We start from the raw sequence: 26,492 nt of genomic DNA, 5'->3' as shown, positions 1-26,492 counted from the left end.
CGTATTTACTAAATGTTCCATGTCAGGCCTTGTGGTCCAGGTGCTGGGGGATCTGACCGTGACCAAGGGAGGTCTAGTCACTGTGAGGCTCTTGCAGTCTGTGTTCTCTTTCTGCGTGGAAGGGGGTGACAGATTACTCAAGGTGGCCGGGACAGCTGGCCAGTTCGTCTTCTGGCAATAATATTAGAGAGTCCGCAAACTCCTGGTGCCCTTTTAGGGACAAAAAAGGCATATACAGGTATCTCAGAAGACTCAGAGTCAGAAAGACCTTGGTTTCCATCCTGTTTCCATCCACCACTTCCTATCATATCAGTCAAGGGACGTAATCTCCCCCAGCCTCTACTTCATTCTCTATAAGTTGGAATAGTCAACCTCTTTCCAGTGTTGTTGCAAGTTTATTGAGATGAATTTGCAAAGGATGTCTTGGTACAAAGTGACTGCTCAGTAAATGCTGAAGAAATGTGGGGTAACAGATCAGGGTACTTGTGAGCATTCAATGAGCTAATGAGGCAACGTGACTGCATAAAGTAGGCTTTCGGTGAAGAAGGTGGTGGTGATGTGCCAGGACAGCTAGATCTTTTTCCCTTGGGGTAAGAAGAATGCATTTCACCTTTTTAAAGGTGATGTGATTAAAATAAGCCATGGAGCTCTCTCGCTGTGTTCTAATACTGAACAGCTTCATACTGACTGTGATCTTAGATGAATTACTTTACCTGTCTATGCCTCGATTTTTTTTTTTTTTATTGGTCTTTCTGCCTTTTCCAGGGCTGCTCCCACAGCATATGGAGGTTCCCAGGCTAGGAGTCGAATCGGAGCTGTAGCCACCGGCCTACGCCAGAGCCACAGCAATGCGGGATCCGAGCCGCGTCTGCGACTTAAACCGCAGCTCACGGCAGTGCCGGATCCTTAACCTGCTGAGCGAGGCCAGGGATCGAACCTGCAACCTCATGGTTCCTAGTCGGATTCGTTAACCATTGAGCCACGACAGGAACTCCTATGCCTCGATTTCTTTATCTATAAAACATGGAGTACCTACCTCAGCCTGCTTGTGAGTTTTAAGTAAACCCGTCGATGGAAAACGTGTAAAACTGCTAATAGCACCTAAGGGCTATATTGAGTTTTATGGTTCTTTTTAGGGCCACACCTGCAGCATATGGATGTTTCCAGGCTAGGGGTCGAATAAAAGCTATGGCTGCTGGCCTACAGCCACCGCACCGTGGGATCCGAGCCGCGTCTGCGACCTACAGCACAGCTCACAGCAACGCTGGATCCTTAACCCACTGAGCAAGGCCAGGATCCTCATCCTCATGGCTCCTTGTCAGGTTCGTACCACTGAGCCACCACTGGGAACTCCCAGTTCTTATTCTGCCTTCCGCAAGACCACAGCAAGGGTCACCACCTCAGCCCGCATCTGCAGGCCATCATCAGTCGCCTGGCCCTGAAAAAGGCACAGGGAAGAGGGCGCAGGCACGTTGGCGCAAAATCTGGTGGGAAGCCCAGGCGGCGCGGCTGGCGGCCACCTTGGCAAAGGGCAGAGACGACAGCTTCTCTACGTCATCAGTCTGCGCGACCGGCGGGCGCCTGGCGATCCATGGGGTAGAGCGGACCACGGCGAAGGCTACCGGAATGCGCGGCTGAGGGGCGTGATGGGGGAGGTGGCTGTGGCCGCGGGGCCTTGTCCGTTGCGCGAGGACAGCTTCACGCGCTTCTCGTCGCAGAGCAATGTATACGGGCTGGCGGGCGGCGCGGGCGGGCGCGGGGAGCTGCTGGCCGCCACCCTTAAAGGCAAGGTGCTGGGCTTCCGCTACCAAGACCTCCGACAGAAAATCCGGCCCGTGGCCAAGGAGCTGCAGTTCAATTACATTCCCGGTGCGTGGCGCCATGGGGCTGGGGGCCTGGAATGTTGTGTTGTGAAGGCTTCTGAGGCTCTGTCTGAGCTGGATCACCATGACGGGAAAATGAGACCAGGGTGATGGTGACTGAAGGGGGTCAGGGCTGATAATCTGCAGGCATTGGGGTCAGAGGACAGGGATAATAGGTGCCTGAAGTGGTTTGGGTTGAGGATTCCCCAGACGCGGAAACCAGGATCCCTCCCTGCCATGGTGAGGATGATCAGGACTCACTGGGACCCAGAGGTCATGATAATTTGCGGTAGTGAGAAGATTACTGAGTCCTAGAGGTCAGAGGTCACCATCATTGAGAAGATTGGGGTTAGGAGTCTGACTGAAACACCAGCTTTGAACTGTCCTCTCTCAGTGGATGCAGAGATTGTCTCCATCGACACCTTCAACAAATCGCCCCCAAAGCGAGGCCTGGTTGTGGGGATCACGTTCATCAAGGTACCCAGAGCCCCCTCCCTCTCCCTGTTTTTTCCTCCTTACTGAGTCTGACCCAGATCCCTCTTGCTGCCCCTGCTCTCCCCTGAGGCCACTTTCCTCCCCCAGGATTCCGGGGACAAGGGCAGCCCTTTTCTGAACATTTACTGTGACTATGAGCCTGGTTCTGAGTACAACCTTGACTCCATCGCCCGTAAGTGGCCCCGGGGTGGAAGGAGGGATGAGGCAGTGGCGGCTCTCAGGTCTCTGTGTGCCCATCTTCCTATGCTCCCCCTGCAGAGAGCTGCCTGAACCTGGAGCTCCAGTTCACTCCTTTCCAGCTGTGCCATGCAGAGTAAGTAAGCTGCAGGTGTGATACAGTAGGGTGTGTGTGTGTGCGCGCGCGCGCATTGGGAGAGCAGAAGCTGCAGCACACTGGAGACCACACCCCTGCCTATAAACAATCAGACTACTTTTTTTTCTTTATAAGGTAGCCATGGACTAGATTTGGTTGATGGGCTACCATTTTGTTGTCCCTCAACTAGATAATCTGAGAGTTGGTTGATATGTTCCAGATACATAGAAGTCTCAAGTTCTAATGTGCTAGATACGAGCATTCTGAGACCCCAAAATGCTGTTTTTTCTAGCGTTATTAGCGCTGAGATTTCAGGGTCTGAAAGTTCTACGGTTTGATGATTCTGAGATTCTGTGATATTAAAGTCCTAACATGACCATATTTCAAGGAGATAGAACACAGACCATCTAGTATACTGATGTTCTGGAATCCCAGAGTTTAAGAATTCTAGGAGTTCCCGTTGTGGCTCAGCAGAAGTGAATCTGATTACTATCCATGAGGACGCAGATTCCATCCCTGGCCTTGTTCAGTGGGTTAAGGATCCAGCGTTGCCATGAACTGCTGTGTAGGTCACAGATGCAGCTCAGATCTCACATGGCTGTGGCTGTGGCATAGGCCAGCGGCTGCAGCTCCAATTCTGCCCCTAGTCTGGGAACTTCCATATTCTGCAGGTGGGGCACTAAAAAGAAAACACACATACACACACTCTACCACGCTCAAGTTCCATGACAGGTTTCTAGACTTTCCTGCTTTCAGGGTCCAGATCGGGGGTCAGCTGGAGACCGTGTTTCTCCTGAGTGGGAATGACCTGGCCATTCATCTCTACAAAGAGGTGAGGCAGGGGGAGGCCTGGTAGGCAGAGCCCTGCTGGGACCACCATGGGCTGCCACGGGTCGGGGGCATGTGAGCCTAGACGCTGACTCCGAGCCGGTGGCGGGTCTTGGTTCCCCCAGAACGAGGGGCTGCACCAGTTTGAAGAACAGCCTGTGGAAAACCTCTTCCCAGAGCTCATGAACCTGACCAGTAGGTAAGAGAGCCCCTGACAGAGGCCAGCGGGGACCGAGACAGGCGGCCGGCCCCAGAGCAGTCAGGCAGTGGGAACCGCCCCTAAAGAAATCAGGCCCAGGAGTTCCTGTTGTGGCTTAAGAACCTGACTAGGATCCATGAGGACGTGGGTTCAATCCCTGGCCTCACTCAGTGGGTTAAGGATCCGGCATTGCCGTGAGCTATGGTGTGGGTCACAGACACGGCTTGGATCTGGTGTGGCTGTGGCTGTGCTGTAGCCTGGGAACGTCCAGCCCTAAAAAGAAAAAAGAAAAGGAATTCAGGCCCAGTGGGGGCCCAGGGCCAGGTGGATGCTCTGAGGGAGGCAAAGGTGGGGGCGGGGCCTGGTGATGGCGCTGCGGCCCCTCTGTCCACCCGCCCATCCCCAGCGTCCTCTGGCTTGACGTGCACAACCTGCCCGGCACGTCCCGGCGACTCTCAGCACTCGGCTGTCAGAGCGGCTACGTCCGTGTCGCCCACGTGGACCGGCAGAGTCGAGGTGCGGTCTGGGGCAGGGGCTGGGGCTGGAAGGGGGGTGTCTCAGGGCTGGAGGCGGGGCCTGAGTCCTCCCCGTCCACGCAGAGGTGCTGCAGACGTGGACCATCCTGCAGGACGGCCCCATCTCCCGCGTGATCGTGTTCAGCCTCTCAGCGCCTGTGGGTGAGCTCCAGGCGGTAGCGGCATGGCTGTGGGTTCGACTCCCCCCACTGCATCTGTACCCCTCTGCCGAAGCGTCCCTCCCTCCCGGGTGCCCCACCCTAGCCCTGGAGCCACAGTGCACCCTACTTGCCCTTGAGGCTCCTGAATTTCCCTCGCAGCCACTGACCTTAGCTCTGACCTTGGCGTTGAACTTCCCCCTTTCCCTGGTGGTCTGACCTTGATCCTCACACTGTGCCTTCCCTCCAGCCCCCTGCTCTGGCCTCTACAATGTGACTCTTGCCACCATCCAACCCAGGCTTTTCTCGTGGACTCATTTCTGTCCCCCACTTGACCTGTTCCTCTTCTTGTGGTCTGTCCCCCTCTGGCGCCTCCCTCGGTCCGCCCCCTGTGGTTTATCCCCTGAGGCTCCCAGTCTGGTCTAACCTTGGACTTGGGCGCCGTCCTTTAGCCTTTGCCTCTTCTACTCTGAGCTTGGAAATGAACACCCCCGTTCCTCCTCCTGGGGTCTGAGCTCAATCAGTCCGTCGTGATCCAGCGCCCACTCCTCCCACTGTAGCCCAACCTCACGTCTGTCTTCTGGGGTCTAACCTGCCTTCCTCTCAGGTTTGAGGGGGGTGGGAGGAGCAGCCTGGAACCTGTCCCCTCACACCTGCCTCCCCGCCATTCATCTTCCTGCTCCAGGGGCCGAGGACAGACCGGAGCAGGAGGAGTACAGCGTGCTGGTGGCCAGCATGCTGGAGCCGGCGGTGGTATACCGGTGAGGGGCCCAGGGCATGTGGGTGCCTCTGCACGTGGCCTCACCTCGTCCTTCTCTGCACAAAGTAAACCTTAGGGTGCAGTGGTTCAGGGCTGGGCAGGCAAAGGGGTCTGTGTTCCAGGGAGGGGAGCACAAGCGCTTAGGTCTAGAAATTGTTGGGATGTGCCGAGGCCTTGGGGCGGGAACTGAGATGGCCCCTCCCCCTGGGGTAGGTGGACAGGGCATGTTGGCATGTGTTTAACCACCGGCTCCGTGTGCGAGAAAGCCCTGGGGTGTAGCATCTGCGATTTCCCTGGGTCAGTACTCCGCTGACATGACGCCACCCACGTGATGCCTGCCCACTTGCAAAATTTCTGGAAATTTCCCAGTCGGCTCCCTTGAGCCAATGCAAGCCAGCTGTGCACACCCGGTGGGCAGTGAAGGTGTCCGGACCCGGCCCCAGCCCTCAGGCTACAGGGGGCCACGTGGGGGTTGAGACTGGAGACTGGGGGGTCACTGGAAGGAACAGCATGGGTTTCCACTTGGGCGTGAGATGGCCCTGCCTCCAGGGGACAGGGTGGGTGTCCAGATCAGAGGCGCCTTGAGCCTCCCTTGGTGGGTATGAGGATGTCCAGCTTGGAGGCGAGGTTGTCCAGGCCCCAGGAGGAATGGCGTGTGCAGACCTGAGACAGGGAGCCCTGTGAGGATGCACCACCAAGGGTGGCGGTCGCTGCGACCTGACCGCCGTCTCCCCGCCCTGCTTCAACCCTCAGGGACCTGCTGAGCCGGGGCCTTGAGGACCAGCTCCTGCTTCCTGGCAGCGACCAGTTTGACAGCGTCCTCTGCGGCCTGGTCACCGACATCGATTTGGATGGGCGGCCGGAAGTCCTGGTGGCCACCTACGGACAGGTGGGCCCCGAGAGGTGGGGCTGCCCGCCCCCCGCCCGCCCCCAGCCCCAGCCTGTGTGACCTGGGTCCCCACCCCTGCAGGAGCTGCTGTGTTACAAGTACTGCGGCCCGGAGCACGGGCTCCCTGGGGCCAGGGGCGGCTTCCGCCTGCTCTGGCAGCGGAGCTTCTCCAGCCCCCTGCTGGCCATGGCGCATGTGGACCTGACTGGGGACGGACTGCGTGAGCTGGCCGTGGTCTCCCTGAAGGGCGTGCACATCCTGCAGGTAGCGGGGTCCCCACGGGTGGGCGGGTCCTCACCAACCCTGTGTCCAGGCAGGCAGGCCTCAGCTGCATCCCTCGAGTTCAGCCTGAGCCCACCTTGGGGCAAGGGGGTTGGTGGCTGCAGGGCCCCCTCGCCCGCCCAGGGGAGGGAGTGGCTGTTTCTCCAGTTGGGGAGGAAGGTGGCTCCTCTCACGCAAGGAGAAGGGGCTGGGGCTGGGGGGACTGTCACAGTGGGGGTAGGGGCACCAGCCTGATGAAGGGGACTCAGCAGCCGCATCTGTCACCTCCTGGCCTCCCTCAACCTCCTGGACATCTGTCCTTCATTCCTCCTGCTTTGTCGGGCTCTGCACCGTCCCCGTGGCCTCGCCCGGTCTGCCCTGTGGTCTGACTCCACCCTTCCGCTGCCATGTAACGTGGTCCTCCGACCGCAGCCCCCCTCCCTCCTACGCGTGTGACCAGCCTCGCTCTGCCCGTGGGCTGCCCTCCAGCCAGTCGCCAGCTTTCTTGACAGTCTGACCTCAAACCCTTCCACTGTGCTCTAACCTCTGCACTTTCTACTGTGGTCGCGCCCTTGACCCATGCTCTCATGTCCAGCCTCTCCTGCACTTCGACCTCTCACCCTCCCACAGCAACCTCATGGCCTAAGGTCCAACCACTGCAGTGTTTCAGGAACCGACCTGGAACCCTACATTGCTACTTAACCTCCAGCTGGCATAGCCTGACCTCTGACCTTTTCCCTCTGGCCCACCCCACCTTCAGCTATGGTGTACCTGTTTCCTGACCTCGTGTCTGCATTCCCCCTCCCTCGGGTCTGACTCTGGATCCACTCCTGAGTGGTCCAAGCTGCGTTCTCGCTACAGGAGTCTAACCTTGGTGCCTCCTCTGCATCCCTGCTGGGGCTTTTCCTCCCGCTCATCCGTGGGATGGTCCAGGTTGAACCTCTGAGAGGTCGGACCTCGGTGAGAGGCGGTGAGGTTGAACCAAAGTGCGTGGGACGGAGCGAGGAGGGGGCCATGGTCCACCGTGGAGAAGAGGCTTCCCCTCTGCTGTGGTCTCATCATCCCAGCCTCCCTCATTGTGATCCATGTCAGGCCATTTCACTGTGACCTCCTCTCTGTCCCTTCTGTCAGGGTCTAAGTCCAGACCCTTTCTCCCTCTCTCTCCTTCTCCCCTCCGCCCCGGCTCCGTCTCTCGTGCACACACACGCTCTTTTTTCTTTAACGGCATATGGAAGTTCCCGGCCCAGAGATTAAATCTGAGCCACAGCTGCAACCTACACAGCAGCTGCAGCAACACCAGATCCTTGACCCACTGCACCAGGCCAGGGATCGAACCCATACCTGCACAGTGACCCGAGCTGCTGTAGTCAGAGTCTTAACCCACTATGTCTCAGTGGGAACTCCTGTCTAGTCCTCTCTTTTCCACCTTGGTTTGCTCCTCATCTCTCCTGCCGGCCTAACCTCTTTTGCCAGGGTCTTTCACCTCTGTCCTCCCTGCTGTGGTCTCACCTCAGCCTCTCCGGTGGTCAGACTTCGCTCCTGAGGTTCCCATTGTGGATCAGCAGTAACAAAACCACCAGTGTTCATGAGAACATAGGTTCGATCCCTGGCCCCGCTCAGTGGGTTAAGGATCCGGCATTGCTGTGAGCTGTGGTGTAGGTCACAGATGCAGCTTGGATCCCGAGGTGCTGTGGCTGTGGCGTAGGCTGGTAGCTGCAGCTCCGATTTGACCCCTAGCCTGGAAACGTCCATATGCCACAGGTAGGGCCCTAAAAAAAAAAAACAAAAAAATCCACTCCCACATAATATGAGGTCTCGTTCACGTTTTGATCTGTCCCCGTTCCCTCTACCCGGTTCTAATCTCGGACCCACACGTCTGGGCTAGGCTTTGTCCCTCTCACTGGAAATTCACTGAAGCTCGTCCCGCTGGATCTGACCTCACCCATCCCCAGTGTGAGCCCCGTCCCCAGCCCACACCTGCTGGGCCTCTCTCTGACCTCCCGAGGGCAGCCCGAGGAGGTCTAACCTCCAGCTCTGTCTCAGCCTGCCTTCCTCCCTCTCTCATTCCCCACAGCACAGCCTGATCCAGGCCTCAGAACTGGTCCTGACCCGGCTTCGGCATCAGGTGGAGCAGAGGCGACGTCAGCCACCGAGGCCAGGGGACAGGGTGGGTGCTGGGCCTGCCGAGACCCCTGCCTCCTGAGCGCCACTCACTGCACATCCTCCCCCCCCTCCCCCCGCAAGGCCTCACCTCCAGCCCTTCATGGCGAGGGAAGCATCCTGACGGGGGCGCGCGTCTTCCCAGACCCTCCAGGGCGGTGCATCTGTGAGTCCTGCTCTGGCTCCACCCCCCCACGTGCCCTTTGACCCCACTCCCCTCTCTGTGCCTCAGTGTCCCCCATTTGAAAATGAGATGATCTTACCCAACCCCCACCCCCCGCAGAGAGAATTGGTCAGCAGACAAGTATTTCTCTGTCCAGAGAAGCCAGACTTGAACTTGTCTTCATTCTTGTATTTGATGAGCGTTCAATGAGAGTCTTCTGTGCGCCAAGCTCAGTATCGGGAGCTGGACTCGCCTAGGGGGTGGGGTGGGGGCTTTGGGGAGAGAGGACCCAGGGGCAGGACTGAAGTGGGATCGTGGTGTGGATTTCGAGGCAAAGAAAGGAAGCTCGGCCCCACGGTCAGGCTGAAGTTAAACCTCCATGGAAGAGACTAGACTCCAAGGGAAAGGTGGAGTTTCCTGGTGGCTCAGTGGGTTAAGGATCAGCATGGTCACTGCTGTGGCATGGGTTTGATCCCTGGCCTGGGAACTTTCATGTGCCAAAAAGAATATGAGGGAAGAGTCTGTCAGGTTAGACCTCCGCAGGTGACCTGAGGTTAGACCCCAGTGGAAAGCTCTGGATCTGGGCTCAGTGGGCAGATAAGGAAACTGAGCCTCATCAGAGGGGATGTGGCGGGAGGCACCGCCATGGGGGACCCATGGTCAGGTTGTAGCAGAGGCGAGGCCCCCGATGAGTAATGCCGAAGTCAGACCCTCGCAAAGATTAGAGCTTTGCCAAGGTTAGCGCCCAGCAGAAAGTGATGGAATTTCAGTCCCAGCTGGGGAGTCCTGAGACCAGCCGGTGGATGGGACCAGGATGGACTGTGCCAGCAAGGACATCGAAAAGCCCGGGGGACTGGGGGACTGGGGAGCCGGGAAGAAGGCTGATGTCCCTGGCCCACGACTGTAGGAATCGCCCCTCCTGTGGCACCGGAAGGAGGACTCGAAGCCTTGATCTCAGGGACCAGTGGAGGGTGGGGATGACAGAAGACGTCCTACCAGGAATAGAATCAGCTCAGGAGGGCTGGGGAGTCGTCTCTGAGCGGGGCCGACTGAGGGACAGGGTCGGGTAGGACCCCTGCTTCCTGGGGGAGAGGGGCAGCTGCCACGGTCGTTCTGGGGGTGACCGGATGCTGAAATCCACCCCTCAGTCTGACCATCTGCGCCGACAATGAAGACCAAGCTACAGCAGGTTGTTAGGAGGCAGGACCCCACCAGTTCGTGGCCACGCTGTCTTCATCTGGCCTCCCCAGAGCCAAGCCCCGGCGTGGGAAACAGCAGGGAGCTGGCACTGGACCCATGCGCTCCTCTCCTGGCAGCGGCCCAGGGGCGTCCAGCCGGGACTGGCGGTGGGGATGGGCCCTGCTCCCCGTCTGCGGAGGCAGAGTGCTCTGCCACCTCCCGTCCTGGGGTTTGGGGCACCTAGTTGATAATGATGTGGATCTGGGAAGTGTGTGCCTGTGTGTGTGTGTATTTCCACTTGAGGGCTCAGGAGTTTGTGTTCCCAGTGCCTGCCCAGTCCTTTGTAGTTCACCTTCTGACTTCTTGCCAGCCCCTCCGTCTCAGACCGTGTGCAGTGTAGCATTTAAGAGTAGAACCTGAAACCATGCTTGCCCACTCTGGGGCTCAGTTTCTTCATCTGTAAAATGGGCATACTAGCATCTCCCTCTAAGGGTTTTTAGGAGGGTCGGTTGTGGCAACATGTGTCAAGCACTTATTTAAAATGTTATAACAAGGCCTGGCACATGCCTGGCGCATGGGAAGGGCTGGTAAAGGCCTATGAATGGCAACTGTTGTTATTATTATTAATGGGTGCCTTGTGGTTGTTTCTGGCTGGCTTGGGGAGGTTCTGTCTGCCAGCACAGCCTGTGAAATCTGGATCTGACTCTTGCTAAAAACATTCTCGCCCTCCCCCCGGTTCTGGGAGCTTGTAACTATTTGTAGCTGTTTTGCCTCTTTGGCCCTTGTATGGATCAGAGACTCCGTGTGTGTGGTGGAGGGGGGAGGCAGTGTGGAGGATGCTTCTGAATGACCCTCACCCCGCCCCCCCCCCCGCCCACGCACAAGCGCAAGCTTTGTCGCTGTCCCCGGGTCTGTGGTGCTGAACCTGGGGCGTGGGCGGGAGGCTTGGGCGGCCTCATCCCCACCCCCACCCCGCCCCCCGCCCCTCCTCTCCCCAGGCCCCTCCCCTGCCTCGCTTGCTGGCCTCCCTCCTCCCCGCCTCCGCCTCCGCCTCCGCCTCCTCCTCCTCCTCGCGCTCTCCCGCTCCTCCTCCTCCCTCGCAGCGCTCTCCCCCTCCCTCCTCCTCCCTCTCCAGCCGACTCCCCCTCCCCCGTGTCCCTCCCCCCTCCTCCTCCCCTCTCCTCCCTCTATCCCCTCTCCCTCCCCTCCTCCCTAGCGCTCCCTCTCAGTCTCCAGCTCATCTGTCTCTCTCTCTCTTTCTCCCTCTCTCTGCCGGGCGGAGTCGCCCACCACTGCCAGCCCAGTGCTTGGGGAACCGACTCGGGGCTGTAGCTGCAGGTAAGAGACCCCCAGTTGCGGGGGTGCTTGGGGAAAGGATGGTGTTACCCCAGGCGGGTGGAGGGGGGTGTTGGAGGAGCCAGGAGCCGCTGCTTCCTGAGCTTGGTTACAGGGTAGGGGGCATATCCCGGGCGAGGGTACCAGGGCCCTAACGTGGAGGCGGGGCACCAGCAGCAGCCAACATCCTCAGCCCCTCTCGCGTTTCAGCGAGCCTGGCGGGCTGGGGAGGGGGTGCCTCCTGGGCACTGGGGATGAGAACACCCCACCCTGTCTGGGGCAGCTCCCCCACCTTCGCGGCCCCCGCCCCCGCCTTCCTGTGTCTGGGTCTCATCTTTCTGTGTCTCCACGTCTCTCAGGGGTCTCTGTCCTGCGAGTCTGGCTGCCTCCGAATCTGTTTCCCTGCCTCCCTCGGTCTCTCACTCTGTCTCCCTCTCGGTCTCTCGCTGCGCCTGGGTCTGTTCTGGCTTTTCTGTCTCTAAGTCCTCGGCTTCTTCTGCCTTCCTCTTTCACCATCTCTGTGTGTTTCTCGCTGTCTCTCTCTCTCTCTACCGTCTCAGCTTCCTCTGTGCCTCTGTCTCTCTCCATCAGTGAGTGTGGCTTCCTCTCTTCCCTGCCTCTCTCATCTCCATCTCCGTCTCCAGGCACCTGGCCTCTGTTTTCTCTCTCTCCCCGGGAGCCAGTTAACACTCCTCCTACACACCTTTGTCTCCACCCCTGGCAAGGGGGAGACTTGGAGGAAGAAGATCCCCTCCCTCCCCGCAGAGTGGGCTCCCCCAGAAAGCACGGAGTCCCCCGAACTCCTCTCCCCTCCTCAGCCGCACCCACCCATCCTCCGGGCTGGCATCTGCCCATCCTCCCCCGAGGACTGAGCTCCTCTGCGCTCCCCTGCCTTGTTTCTGGGAGCCTGTGGCCAGTCCTGCCTGCAGTCTAACCTGCTCCGTTAGCTGTGGACAGCGAACCAGCCCTGTCTTCATCTAACCTCCGCGTTCGTCTTCACATCAACTTGGCCAATCCTTCCTGCGGTCTAACTTCCATCCCTCTTTGGCTGTTGGTCCAATTCTTGTCTTGTTCTTTCTTTTGACAGTTCCTGAGCACCTTTCCTGTCCCAGGCACAGCTCCAGGCCAGTCCAGGCCAGAGGTGCCATTTCCCCTCCATCCCTCTCACAGCGCGCCAGCCTCAGACTGGCCTCCCTGTGGGGATGGAGCCCAAGAGCTTGCCCACCGCCTCTTGGGGACTCCAGGGGGGCCCTTCAGAGTCTGGAAATCCCTGGCCAATACTTCCTCTTCCTTCTCATTGAGAAGGGGCCCCAGAGAAAGCAGGCGAGATGAGCAGTGTGGAGCTGAGCCTATAGCCCACGCTGTGACGGGGCAAGGTGCCCACATGCCTACGTGGGGCTCCAGGTGGGTTTTTAAAAACAGGGTAAGAGTCCCACCCCTTGAGGTTCCAGCTCTGCTCTGCCCCTGACTTGAAGCTGGCCAGGCTCTTTCTGGCTCCAGACCTCAGTTTATGCGTCAGTGTATGAGAGCCTGAACACCAACGTAGTGTGTGTGTGTGTGTACAGTCTCCAGGCTGGGACATCCTGTGCAGGTGGGAGAGCCTGGGCAGTAAGTGTGCATGTTTAGAAGGCCGTGCCCCCCAACCCCCGCAATCCCAGGGGCAGGCAGCTGGCACCCCCGCCCCCCACGCCTCCGCCATGAGCACAGTCAGGAACCACCGCCAGCCGCATAAGAGGGAGGGACTGAAGGAGGGGGTCCCACGGGGCCTGTCAGTGCCCCCGCCCCCCCAGCTTGCAGGCCCACTCTGCAGATGCGGTCTCTGAGGCCCCAGGAGGTGTGTGAGGCAGAACTGGGGCACTCCCACTGACCCAGCTGGCCAGTGGCCCATGAGGGCAGGCAGGGATGCTCCCAGGAGATGGTGCCCGCCATCTGCCCTCCAGAGTCCCACCCCGGCCTTAACCTGATCCTTTTGCCCCTGGATTCTAAACCCAGCTTAGGTTTCAGGGCTGCTGGTAGAGCCAGAGACACAGCGGCAGGGGCCTCCAGCAGAGGGAAGACAGCTGTCCCCCTGTGACAGGGCTCAGACCTCTTGATGGTTCATTTCACAAATATTTATCTAGTGCTTTCTCTCCCTGACCCGCTCCTTCCCTAAGCTTCAGGGAGAGGAAACCAGGTTCTGCAGGAAAAGGCACTGAAGCAGCTGCTCTGCCCGGCGCCACGGCCAGGAGGGTGGGCCTCGGGCACCCACGGGCGGACCCTGGTCTCCCTCGAGGACCCAGGTGGGAGGGACAGGTGGTTAGACTTGAGGCAGAACTTCCCGGGTCACGGCCCTCCCGAGGGAGGTGGGATGGCTGCTGTAGAGGAATTCTGGGCTCCCAGGTGGCCCTGATTTCTCCTGAAAGCTGTGGGGGGCGGGAGGGAAGGAGGAGAGAGCATGAGTCTTTGCTTTGGATCCTGGTGGGTTTGTAATTATGCCTAAGTCGTTGCTAATTAGGGGGCTGCTAATTAGATGTATCATTAGGGGCCTTGCCAAGGGGGCTAATTGTGTGGTGGTCCTTTAAGAATCACCCCTCTCCCCCCTGCCTACACACACACACACACACACACACACACACACACACACACACACACTCACACTCACTCACACCCTCTCCTTCTCAGAGAAGTTCTGCCAACATTCTGCCTCCCTCCCCCGGAGGAGCCAGCTCCCAATTCGTGAGTACATGGGTATGTGTTGGGGGCAGGCTGTGGGTTAGACTCTGAGAAGAACTTTTTTTTGGCCATGCCTGCGGCCTGCAGAAATGCCCAGGCCAGGGGTGGAACCTACACCACAGCGGTGACCTGGGCTACAGCAGGGACAATGCCAGCTCCTTTACCAGAGAACTCTCTGAGAAGAACTTTTCAGATAGAAATGGAAATTCCTGAGAGAACTAAGGCTGGCAGCCAGGCGAGGGGGCAGGGGGCAGGCAGTGGAGGCCCTGAGGTTCCTCCCTTCCTCTCTTGGTCCCGGTATTGATAGGCTACTGGGTTGCCATGGCAACAAAAGGATGGGTCAGGGGAGCTGGCAGTCAGACCACTCTTAGAGAAACTGGGAGCTGAAGACTGGGTGCTGGGGGTGTTAGGCAAGATATCTTGCCTATCTGAGGCCTGGTTCTCACATCTGCGAAATAGCTGTGGGCGCCCCAGAGTGGGATGGTGTCCTCTGGAATAGAGTGGGCAGCGAAAGGGACACGGAGTGGAGAGCTGAGCAGAGGGAAGGGATGTGCGGGAAAGAGAGTCCCGGGAAGCGGCACGACAGGTGCACAGGTTCTAAGGCACAGGGGCTGGCGTGTGAGGAACAAAGAGGAGGTCGTGCGGCTGGGGCCAAATGAGGGAGGGGGAGAGGGAGAGAGAGGAGGCCAGGGAGGGAGTAGGGGGGCCAGCCTTATGATCCAGGGAGGGGATTTTGGAGTTCTGAGTGAGACCCGAGCCATGGAAGGCTCTGAGCAGAGGGGAGGGATGTAAATGGATCTGCATTTTTTAAGAAAACCTAAATGCAGAAGGAGCCACTCACCCCAAGGCCAGAGGCAGGAAGAGAAGTCCTGACCCCCACCCCCACCCATGGGGCAAAAAGCTCAATCCGCGGCCTGATACGTCATAGTTTCCAAGGAGCCATGCACCTGCCAGAAACCCAGGGATACTGGCAAGAGACACCTGCCACCACCTTAGGGAAGTGAGAGGCCCTCCAGCAGCCCCTCCCCAGCCCCACCTGAGACAGACAAACAAACACCCCAGCACCCACCACAATCCAAATCCCAAGCAGGAGCCCTCTGAGCACCAAGTAGGAAACCATAGGAATCACCAAACGAGTTTAGGGTCCCTCATCCCCTTGCCTCACCCACCACCGTATTCAGTGTGAGTTCTTTTGTGCCTGGCTTCACTCTGCCATGGTACATCTGTGAGATTCATCTGTGTTGTCGGGTGTATCAGTTACCCACGCCTTTTCAGAGCTGTATAATATTCCACCCTGTACATCATGTTCTTGCTCCTAGGCATCTGGGTTGCTTTAAAGATGGGAACGATTATAAGTGAAGCTGCTGTGAATATTTTATGTATGCGCCTTTTGGCAAACACACGATACTTCTCTTGGGTACCTACCTGGGAGCAGAATTGCTGAGTCCTAGGATGCATGATGTTCACCTGTAGTTTCCTAAAGTGGTTAGACGCCCATCGGCAGCACGTGGTGTCTTTATCTTTCAGTGTCTTTCCCTCTTGGTCTCTGCATGGCTCTCTCTGTGTCTCTGTGTCCCTGTGTCTTTTTCTTTTTTAATTTTATTGGAGTATAGTTGACTTACATTGTTACATGTTCCTCTGTCTTTGAATCTCTGTTTCTCTTTTTCTCCCCCAGTCCCCTTCCTTCCTCTGTGAGTCCTCAGCTTCTCCCTCATCCCCCACCTTCAAAAAGCCTTGACTCCGGGAGTTCCCGTGGCACAGTGGTTAGCAAATCCGACTAGGAACCGTGAGGTTGCGGGTTCGATCCCTGGCCTTGCTCAGTGGGCTAAGGATCTGGTGTTGCCATGAGCTGTGGTGTAGGCCACAGACGCAGCATGGATCCCGCATTGCTGTGGCTGTGGTGTAGGCCGGCAGCTGTAGCTCCAACTGGACCCCTAGCCTGGGAACCTCCATATGCCGCGAGTGCGGCCCTGGAAAAGGCAAAAAAAAAAAGCCTCGATTCCGGAGCAATGGGGGTGGGCTGGGGGGCTGTGTGCTCCCCTCCCTCAGACTCCCTCCTCCTCCCCCACAGGACCCTGTCCCCTCCATGGCTCTCCTGGCCTTGGTTGGGTTTGCACTCCTCCTGGGGACTCCCCCGTGCTCAGGGGCGGCCACCCCGACCCCCTCCCTGCCACCACCCCCAGCCAATGACAGCGATGCCAGCAGCACAGGGGGCTGCCAGGGCTCCAACCGCTGCCAGCCGGGGGTCCTGCTGCCCGTTTGGGAGCCCGACGACCCGTCGCTGGGGGACAAAGCCGCGCGGGCCGTGGTCTACTTCGTGGCCATGGTCTACATGTTCCTGGGCGTGTCCATCATCGCCGACCGCTTCATGGCGTCCATCGAGGTCATCACGTCCAAGGAGAAGGAGATCACCATCACCAAGGCCAATGGCGAAACCAGCGTGGGCACCGTCCGCATCTGGAACGAGACCGTGTCCAACCTCACGCTCATGGCCCTGGGCTCCTCGGCCCCTGAGATCCTGCTGTCTGTCATCGAGGTCTGCGGCCACAACTTCCAGGCGGGCGAGCTGGGCCCGGGCACCATCGTGGGCAGTGCCGCCTTCAACATGTTTGTGGTCATCGCCGTGTGCATCTACGTCATCCCGGCCGGCGAGAGCCGCAAGATCAAGCACCTGCGAGTCTTCTTCGTCACGGCCTCTTGGAGCATCTTCGCCTACGTCTGGCTTTATCTCATCCTTGCCGTCTTTTCCCCCGGCGTGGTCCAGGTAAGCCAGGACCCCTGGCCGTTGCCTTGGCGCAGGTGTGTCAGCGAAACCCAGAGGGGTGGCTCCCGGGGCTCCGAGCGTCAATTCCTGTGTTTGTGGAACTGCATGCTCACATCGGTGGCAGGGCCGCTGGGTGTGGCTGTGCAGGTCGCCCACTGCACAAAGGCATCAGCCTGGAGGGGATAAGGTGGGGCTGGAATTCAGTGGGTGCTCCCCAGCCAGGTGTGGCTGGCGCTGTGGGCCCTGGAAAGGGCTGGTCTTCCCAGAGTGGGCTGCTGTCTTACAGCATGCTCATCCAGAAGCAGCACCCCTTACTCTCACAAGGGTGCCGTGTGTGTTGACAGAGGCTTTGCGAGTGCATGCTATGCTCTAGCCAGGTGTTTGCCAGGTATGTTTACATGTTTTCCTCCACTCCCTTCCTTTTGCATAATTTATTCCCACTTTTGCAATGACATCCATATTTGCATAATTCATGTTACAGTTGCCTAATCCAGCCTTGTGTTTTCTGACGGTGCTGATTGATTTGGGTAACTTGGTGCAATTTGCATACTTTACCCGTGGACTTCGCTTAAGTACCTGCTCACATCTGTGGACTCTCTCTCTGTGTTCACCAGATACGCAGTCACGGTTTGCATAATTCATTCACTATTTATAATTGATTTCTGATGTTAGGATAATTTATGCCACTTCACTGTAATTCGTAGTCACATCCAATCCAACATAGGTGTGAACTCAGCCCCCTGCAGAGACCACTTTGCATAATTTATTCCAAGAGTGAGACAAAATTTAGACCCACAGCTGCATGACTCACACCCCCCCTCACATAATCATTTGCCTCTCTTATCCAGTGTCTTAGCCCGCATACGGCTTAGTCTCCCTTTAAAACATTTGCCTAATTTATTTCCCATGATCCCATGCATTTGCATAATTTATTCACGGGCCTGGCCTAACACGTTCATACACACGCATCCTTCACACATGCATGTAATCTGCTCATGCGTATCTGTCCAACCTGTCAGTGATAGTTCTTTCCAGGAAGGCACTATAAAGTTAGAGGTATCGGGATTTCTTTGCAGATGATGTGAAGGCAGAACTGCAGGCTTGGAAATCACAGTGAGGAAAGGGGGAGATGGTGGCACCAGAAGACAGGGATGAGAGAGGGAAAGAGACAGTTTCTGCGATTGACTCACGATTGTAATGCTGAGTTTCCCAGCTGCCTCAGTGAAAAGTACAGAATGATGCTCCACATGGTCCTCAGGCACGATTCAAAAGGATGCTTTCCTACCTGCGTTTTCAAAGTGGTCCCAGGATTTACACCAAAACTGTGAACAGAATTTTAAATACCATGGGCGGGAAGTACGCGAGGGATGGAACAGGAAAGAGGGTGATTCCCCCTAAGAAGGAGCTGGCGGAGCTGTAGGGGAGACGGTGGGAAGTGGCGCCACTCCAGTGGAGAAGTGGCTGCGAAGGATCCCTCTAGGAGTCACATGGGACTTATGAGACCTGTTCTGGAAATAACCCAAAGAACCGGCATGAGATAAAGATGATGCTGGTTCCTTCTAGACGCATTCAGCTGGGGCTCTGGGTTTTCTTCCGAAGTGCTGTGTGACCTCAGGCAAAGCCCGTACGTTCTGGGCTTCAGTTTACACATGGGAGCCATGGAAGGGGTTGGACCAAGACCATTGATTCCTGACCCTTCATAACCAATCCTCTTTTTTTTTTTTTTTTGTATTTTTAGGGCAGTGCTTTAGAAGTTCCCAGGCCAGGGGTCTAATTGGATCTGTAGCCACCGGCCTACACCAGAGCCACAGCAACGCCAGATCCAAGCCACGTCTGCAGCCTACACCACAGCTTATGGCAACACTGGATCCTTAACCCACTGAGCAAGGCCAGGAATCCAACCTGTGTCCTACTGAATACGAGTTGGATTCATGACCACTGAGTCACAACAGGAACTCCCCAGTCCTTCCTTTTTATATCACATTCCATTTTATCCCCTTTACTTTGCTGGTAGGAAATTTTTAGCTAAGAGGAGGGAGGTTTTGAAGCCTCGGAGTTTGGCGAGTGGACTCTGGAAACCGAGGCTGGAGTTCAAAGCCCATCTCCATTGTTTCTGAGCTGCGTCACCTTGGGCGGTTCCTTACCTGCTGCGTGCCTCAGTTTCCCCACCTGTAATCAGGGGGTCATGCTAGGACTGCCTTCAGAGGGCTTTATAAGGATTAACAGAATTGAGACACGGGGAGGGGCTTAGAACAGCCAGCCTGGGACAGAGGAAATGGGACTTCCTCTTCTGGTTAACAAACTTGCCAAACTGTCAGTACAAGGCTTGGACTCCAGTATAAAGGGAAGTGTAATCGACCAGACAGTCTGCATTTCCACTGTAAACGCTTTGGCTCCGATACCTTCAAAGTCATGACCTTCAAGGAGCCACACGCTGGCACCTACTTACAGATAATGAAATATTCCACACACAGAGTCCAGCAGAGGAGCAGGTGCCACGAGATTAAAATTGAGCATATTCAGGAGTTCCTGTCGTGGCACAGTTGTTGATGAATCCGACTGGGAACCATGAGGTTGCGGGTTCGGTCCCTGCCCTTACTCAGCGGGTTAACGATCCGGCGTTGCCGTGAGCTGTGGTGTAGGTTACAGACGCGGCTCGGATCCTGCGTTGCTGTGGCTCTGGTGTAGGCTGGTGGCTACGGCTCCGATTGGACCCCTAGCCTGGGAACCTCCATATGCCGCGTGAGCGGCCCAAGAAATAGCAAAAAGACAAAAAAAAATTGAGCATATTCAGCATACATTAAACCACACAGGAAAATACTTCACATGTAGATAAAAAAGAGTGGAGTCTAGGCGTTCCCATCGTGGCGCATCAGAAACAAATCCGGCTGGTATCTATCCCTGAGGATGCGGGTTCTATTCCTGGCCTTGCTCAGCAGGTTAACGGTCCAGCGTTGCCGTGAGTTGTGGTATAGGTCACAGATGCGGCTCAGATCCCTGGTTGCTATGGCTGTGGCTGTGGCCAGCAGCTGCAGCTCCGATTCAGCCCCTAGCCTGGGAACTTCCATATGCTGCAGGTGTGGAACTAAAAAGAAAAAGAAAAAAAAAAAGAGTGCTGTCTATGCTCCAATTATATAGCAGGGTATTTGCTGATGAGAACCTCCAGTGGGAGGAGTTGGTATTGTGGCTCAACGGTAACAAATGCATCTAGTATCCATGAGGACGCAGGTTCGATCCCTGGCTTTGCTCAGTAGGCTAAGGATCCAGTGTTGCCATGAGCTATAGTGTAGGTCGCAGACACCACTTGGATCCTGCGTTGCTGTAGCTGTGGTGTAGGCAGCCCGCTGCACCTCTGATTCCACCCCTAGCCTGGGAACTTCTATATGCTGCGGGTGCAGCCCTAAAAAGAAAAAAAAAAAAAAAAGAATCTCCAGTGGGAGATTGTGTAGTCCGGCAGGACGTGGGACAATCTTTATTTTTTTTCTTGCGTTTGTAGGGCCACACCTGTGGCATATGGAAGTTCCCAGGCTAGGGGCTGAATCAGAGCTGCAGCTGCCAGCCTACACCACAGCCATACATGGAGTGAGAGTCTCATCTGCGACCTACACAGCAGCTCATGGCAATGCCAGACCCTTAACCCACTGAGCAAGACCAGGGATCAAACCCGTATACTAGTTGGGTTCCTAACCTGCTGAGCCACAACGGGAACTCCATGGGACAATCTTATATTGTGTGGGACTTTCCCATGAGTCGATCGAGGTCACCGGGCTGGAATGGTATCCCCTTCTCCCATTTCGATGGCAGCCCATAAACAGCCATAGATCTGTGATACCCTCCTGTTGGGGATTTTCTGTCCACTGAGACCTGGAGGTGTTCACTGCCCTCCCAGGGTGGGCAGGTCCATGAGCCCACTTACAGGGGGCACCCCAGGAGGAAGAGGCGACGCCTAAAAGCATCTTGTGTTTACCTGTAGGGCTCCAAGCAGAGCTCAGGTGTTTGAGATCTGCCTTCTGATGAAGACAGAATCCCCTGCAACGTATACAGTGACCGCTTCCCTGAACGCGAGGCAAGAGTTCATTTTACAGCTTGTGTGGAAAATTCAGCCTCTTTTTCACAAGCCTGCCTGTGGCTTTGGTGGCTTTCCTATTTCCACGCCTTGCCTTTTCTCTGAACCATCAGTCAACACAGCGACAAGGGGCTGTGCCAGTTGGAGCTTAAAGATATTTTCCCTAGCAGGCTCTTTTTAAAGATACCCCTGGGGCCCCCTGATTGTAAATACTCTTTCATCTTTTCTTCCTTATCTTCAAGGAGGAAGGTAACATAGGCGTCTTGACATGAATATTTCAAGGGGAACTGTCAAGTGTGGTGGAGGTTTCCTGTATGCGCCCGGGGCCTGTGCCAGAGCACAGGCAGACTGAGTACCAGACCCCGGTGAGCCCAAGAGAATAGTCTAGTAATCCTAATAAAGGTACTAATAGGAAGGGTAATGTTAATTTCACATGTTGCCTGTTAATTTCACGTTGCCTGTTAATTTCACATGTTGCCTATTTTCCAGCTGTCAGTAACCAACAAGGCTACCTGCAAGTGGTCCCAAGCTCATTCAGTCTTGGGGGTGTCCCCCTTTGACAGACAAGAGACCTGGCCAGACATTCCTCTTCTAAAACCAGGATCTAAACTCAGCCTCGCCTTTTCTCTCTGGGGAGGTAGCATGTACACGTGGGAACTCGTCTTATGAGGCTGTCAGACAGCGAGCCAAACTCATGCCACTTTTAGAGTCAGGATCCTGTCCCTAAGGGCCAAACAATTCCTAAGGATGGAGAACCTGGCAAGGGCTATAGTCCCTGGGGCAGGGGAGGCGGGATTGGGGAGTTTGGGAAGGTGAGCCGAGAGCAGACCCTGGACGATGGGAGAGGTTTGGGGAAATGGATGCACCCCTGTGAGGAGGGGTGGAGGGGACATGGGGCAGAGGGGACATGGGGGCAGGGGGAAAGAAATGATGGAGCGAGAGGCAAGAAGAGACACCAGCTCTGCCCCTGGACAGGGTGGGAGGGCAGGGTGGGGGGGCGTGTCTCTGACTTGGTGGTGGCTGAGGAGGTGGGGGGAGGAAGGCTGGGTTCCTGGCACTTGGGCAGCTGGGTGTAGTTCTCAGTGTGACAAAAAGGTGGATGGGTGATGGGTGAATGCCCAGGCCTGGAGGGAGACAGGAGGGGGGTGGGGCCTGCAAAGAATCTCCTAAGGGATAGAGATGGGTACCTATAAAAGATATAAAAGACAAGGAGACAAAGCCACAGGGGAAACAAGAAAGGAAGAGTCAGAGAAAGAAAGATAAAACACCAGCTGACAGAGAATGAGACAGAGGCAGCAGGGAGAGGAGACAACGGCCTAGACAAACAGAAAGATGGGGATAGACAGGGAGGAGCAGACACTGAGCCGGAGAGGGACAGAAAGAGATGGGGCGGGGGGAATAAGGGACGAGGGGAGAGACAGAGACAGAAAGCCCAATGGGGAGAGATGCCGGAGAGGGCCGCGGGGAGCGACCGGTGGTGGCAGGGGCCCGGCGCCGGGAGCCGGTGGGCGAGCGCGCCCCCTCCCGGCGCGGCGGCCCTGACCCGCGCGGCCGCCCGCAGGTGTGGGAGGCGCTGCTGACCCTCGTCTTCTTCCCGGTGTGCGTGGTGTTCGCCTGGATGGCGGACAAGCGGCTCCTCTTCTACAAGTACGTGTACAAGCGCTACCGCACCGACCCGCGCAGCGGCATCATCATCGGCGCCGAGGGCGACCCCCCCAAGAGCATCGAGCTGGACGGCACGTTCGTGGGCGCCGAGGTGCCCGGCGAGGTGGGAGGCCTGGGCCCGGGCCCCGCCGAGGCCCGGGAGCTGGACGCCAGCCGTCGCGAAGTCATCCAGATCCTCAAGGACCTCAAGCAGAAGCACCCAGACAAGGACCTGGAGCAGCTGGTGGGCATCGCCAACTACTATGCATTGCTGCACCAGCAGAAGAGCCGCGCGTTCTACCGCATCCAGGCCACGCGGCTGATGACCGGCGCGGGCAACGTTCTGCGGCGACACGCCGTGGACGCCTCGCGCAGGGCCTCCCCGGCCGAGGGCCCGGGCGAGGACGAGGACGACGGCTCCAGCCGCATCTTCTTTGAGCCCTGCCTCTACCACTGCCTGGAGAACTGTGGCTCCGTGCTGCTGTCGGTCACCTGCCAGGGCGGCGAGGGCAACAGCACCTTCTACGTGGACTACCGCACCGAGGACGGCTCCGCCAAGGCTGGCTCCGACTACGAGTACAGGTGGGTCCCCGCGGGGCTCCCCAACCAGCCTTGGGTGGGTGAGCAGCAAGGGCTGGCTGTTCTCTGGTCATAGGTTCTGCCACTGAGCAGCCTCCAGGCTCAGAGGTGTCCTGGCGACCTCGGGTGCCCACCCGTACATGGCTATGGGCAGGTGTGCAGTAGTGGAGCAGTTATTCAGAGGGCCACACCTGTGGCAAGTTCCAGGGATGGAACCCACCGACGGCAGTCACCAGAGCTGTAGAAGGTGGGATCTTTAATGGCTAGGCCAGCAGGAAACTCCATTCATCAACTTTCCAGCCTCTATTTTGTATCAGACACTGTTCTGGGCTTTTGGCCCTCACTGCTGGAGTTCCTATAGGCAGCTGGGGAGTTCCCATGGTGGCACAGTAGAAACAAATCCTACTAGTATCCATGAGGATGTGGGTTCAATCCCTGGCCTCGCTCACCTGGTAGAACAGGTCCCACACAGACACCGTCATTAAAGTAACAGTGTTTATCATATACCTACTATATGCCAGCGGTGAAAGGGGGAAACACAGCTAAGTCCCTACCCTCAGGCTGCAATGAGACTATAAATTATTAAACATAAAAACTAAACATAGGAGTTCCTCTCATGGCTCAGGGATTAACCAACCCGACTGGCATCCATGAGGACCCAGGTTCAGTCCCTGGCCTCGCTCAGTGGGTTAAGGGTCCGCCGTTGCTCTGAGCTGTGGTGTACTTCAGACAGGGCTCAGATCTGGTGTTGCTGTGGCTGTGGTGTAGGCTGGCAGCTGTAGCTCTGATTCAACCCCTAGCCTGGGAACCTCCATATGCCACACGTGTGTCCCCCCCCCGCCGCAAAAAAAAGGAATATAGTTGATTTACATGTTGTGTTAGTTTCAGGTGTACAGCAAAGTGACTCATATATATATATATATATATATATATATATATATATATACACACACATACATACATACATATATACATATATACCAATTCTTTATTTTTCATTTTTTATTAAAAGTATAATTGATTTGCAGTGCTGCACCAATTTCTGCTGTCCAGCCGAGTGACCCAGTTATACACACATATGCACTCCCTTTCTTATATTCTCCTCCATTGTGGTCTATCCCAAGAAACTGGATATAGTTCCCTGTGCTGTACAGTAGGACTTCATTTTTTTTTTGTCTTTTTGCCTTTTTCTAGGGCCGCTCCCACGGCAAATGGAGGTTCCCAGGCTAGGGGTCGAATCGGAGCTGCAGCCACCAGCCTCCGCCAGAGCCACAGCAACGCGGGATCCGAGGCGCATCTGCGACCTACACCACAGCTCACGGCAACGCCGGATCCTTAACCCACTGAGCCTTAACCCACTGAGTGAGGCCAGGGATCAAACCCGTGACCTCATGGTTCCCAGTCGGACTCGTTAACCACTGCACCATGACAGGAACTCCCTATCCATTCTCTTTTAGATTCTTTTCCATTATAGGCTATTATAAGACCTTGAGTAGAGTGCCCTGTGCTATACAGTAAATCTTTGTTGTTTATTTTATATGTAGTAGTGCATATATGTTAATTCCAAGCTCCTAATTTATTTCTCTCCCCTGGCAACCATAAGTTTCTCTGTGTTTTTTTCTTTCTTTCTTTTTTTGGCCTCACTGCAGCATATGGAGCTCCTGAGTCAGGAATCAGGTCTGTAGTTGTGACCTAAGCCGTAGCTGCAGCAGTGTTGGATCCTTAATCCACTATGCTGGGCTGGGGATCGAACCTGCATCCCAGTGCTCCCAAGACGCTGCCGATCGATCCCACTGTGCCACAGCAGGACCTCCCATGAGTTTCTTTCCTGTGTCTGTCTCTTCATCACCCTTTGAGCAGACTTCTGATCTTGCTCAGCAATCTCTCCTGTACCTGCTAGGGCCAGATGCTTTTTAAAGGGGCTCAACAGAAAACAGTAAACAAGGAGTTCCCGCCGTGGCGCAGCAGAAACGAATCTGACTAGCAACCATGAGGTTGCGGGTTCGATCCCTGGCCTCACTCAGTAGGTTAAGGATCCGGCGTTGCCGTGAGCTGTGGTGTAGGTCGAAGACACGGCTCGGATCCCACGTTGCTGTGGCTCTGGTGTAGGCCGGCGGCTACAGCTCCCATTCAACCCCTAGGCTGGGAACCTCCATATGCCGTGGGAGTGGCCCTAAAAAGACAAAAAACAAACAGACACCAAAAAACCCCAAACAGTAAATAAGATGACTTCTGTGTCCTCATGCGTCCACAAAATTCTGTATGTATTTGTGGTTCTTCAGCCCACACCACACTCTTTCAAAGACTAAGATTTACAGTATGTTTTGTTCACTGACCTGCAAATCTCCATGGTCTCCTATAATAATAACACTTAGCATATGTTCTCCCTGTGCCAGAAATGGATCTGGGTGGGCAGTGGAGACCAGCAGTGAATAAAAGACATAAAGTCCTTGAGAGTTTCCAATGTGGCTCAGTGATAACGAACCCGAACCCGACTGGTATCCATGAGGACATGGGTTCCATCCCTGGCCTCGCTCCGTGGGTTGAGGATCTGGCGTTGCCGTGAACTGTGGTGTAGGTCGAATACACGGCTCGGATCCCATGTTGCTGTGGCTGTGGGGTAGGCCGGCAGCTACAGCTCCCATTCAGCCCCTACCCTGGGAACCTCCACATGCCGAGGGTGTGGCCCTAGAAAGAAAAAAAAAAGAGAGAATACATGCAATACATGAAAATGTCAGGGAGCAGTAAGAGCGGTAAAGAAAAATGAAGCAGAGTACGAGAGGGCACATGTGGAAGGCTGAGCTTTCCGCAGGTTCCGCCTGCTCAGTTGAGGCTGAACTGCCCACAGACGTCCGGCTCTGCCATCACCAGCAGCTGGTCCTCATTTGCACACTCTTGTCTTTCCGGGGCTGAGGTCCTCGTTTCACAGACCCTCGGTTCCGCCGCTGTGCCTCTGCAGAGACCACGGGTAGCTCGGGCTCCCCTCTCCCCCATCCTGTCTACATGGCTTCCCACTGCTTTGGACTTTGGTAGGTCTTTCCTTCCCCTTTTGTCAGTCTGGGATCCTTTCATCTGCCGCCCTCTTCGGCGTTCCACTCAACCCACACCTCTGGTCTGCACCGCCCCCACCAAAGCCTGGAGCCTCTGCAGAAGTGAGTATAGGCATCACCTGCTGGGATCGGAGGCTGCCTTCTCCCCTGTAAATGACCTCAGGAAGGAGATGTTTGAAGTGAAGGAGTAAATGCTACTCAATGGTGGAACCCAAGAGCTGGGAAGAGTTGACACCTTCCTACCCACCCCTGCTCTCCCAACCCAAATGATATTCACAGGCCTAGCATCGCTTATCAAGGCAGCTTAGGTCCAGGACTGGGAGGGAGGCCATGCAGGTCCCAGTCCAAGCTGAGCCCTGGCTCCTATTCCTTCAGCGAGTCCATGCCTCAATCTGGGCAGGCTGGGCTGTCATGTACGGTTGTTGAGGTTGTGCACTGCATAAGAGCCACTCGTCCAAGAAATCTCTATACATGTAGTGGGCATTGTAGATTTCTGTGTTTAATATAACAATTCCCAGATTCATGGAAATAGTGTCTTGAAGAAGGAAAGCCTTTTTCTA

At 56.2% G+C, this 26,492-nt stretch overlaps 2 protein-coding genes across 2 annotated transcripts in view; both read left to right on the top strand.

The window, feature by feature from the left end:
* The first annotated feature begins 1,548 nt into the window (after positions 1-1,548).
* On the top strand, positions 1,549-8,776 carry KPTN (kaptin, actin binding protein). Its single transcript, XM_047791903.1, has 12 exons — positions 1,549-1,869; positions 2,257-2,339; positions 2,445-2,529; positions 2,616-2,670; positions 3,427-3,502; positions 3,624-3,697; positions 4,104-4,213; positions 4,297-4,374; positions 5,056-5,131; positions 5,884-6,019; positions 6,101-6,283; positions 8,355-8,776. The coding sequence occupies exons 1-12, from the start codon at positions 1,647-1,649 to the stop codon at positions 8,481-8,483; spliced, it is 1,308 nt and encodes a 435-aa protein (XP_047647859.1). The 5' UTR covers positions 1,549-1,646; the 3' UTR covers positions 8,484-8,776.
* Positions 8,777-10,817: 2,041 nt separating this feature from the next.
* SLC8A2 (solute carrier family 8 member A2) overlaps positions 10,818-26,492 on the top strand; it is a 34,280-nt gene continuing 18,605 nt past the window's right edge. The window contains exons 1-3 of the mRNA XM_047792306.1: positions 10,818-11,120; positions 15,901-16,593; positions 22,221-22,885. Of these exons, the coding sequence (XP_047648262.1) occupies positions 15,916-16,593; positions 22,221-22,885 (1,343 nt within the window). The 5' untranslated portion in view covers positions 10,818-11,120; positions 15,901-15,915. The remainder of the gene's footprint in view (positions 11,121-15,900; positions 16,594-22,220; positions 22,886-26,492) is intronic.

The sequence above is a fragment of the Phacochoerus africanus genome, chromosome 8, assembly GCF_016906955.1.
Source record: "Phacochoerus africanus isolate WHEZ1 chromosome 8, ROS_Pafr_v1, whole genome shotgun sequence".
In the NCBI taxonomy this organism is placed as follows: domain Eukaryota; kingdom Metazoa; phylum Chordata; class Mammalia; order Artiodactyla; family Suidae; genus Phacochoerus; species Phacochoerus africanus.
Note: the sequence above shows the minus strand (reverse complement) of the source record. Positions and strands in the feature narration are given on the sequence as shown.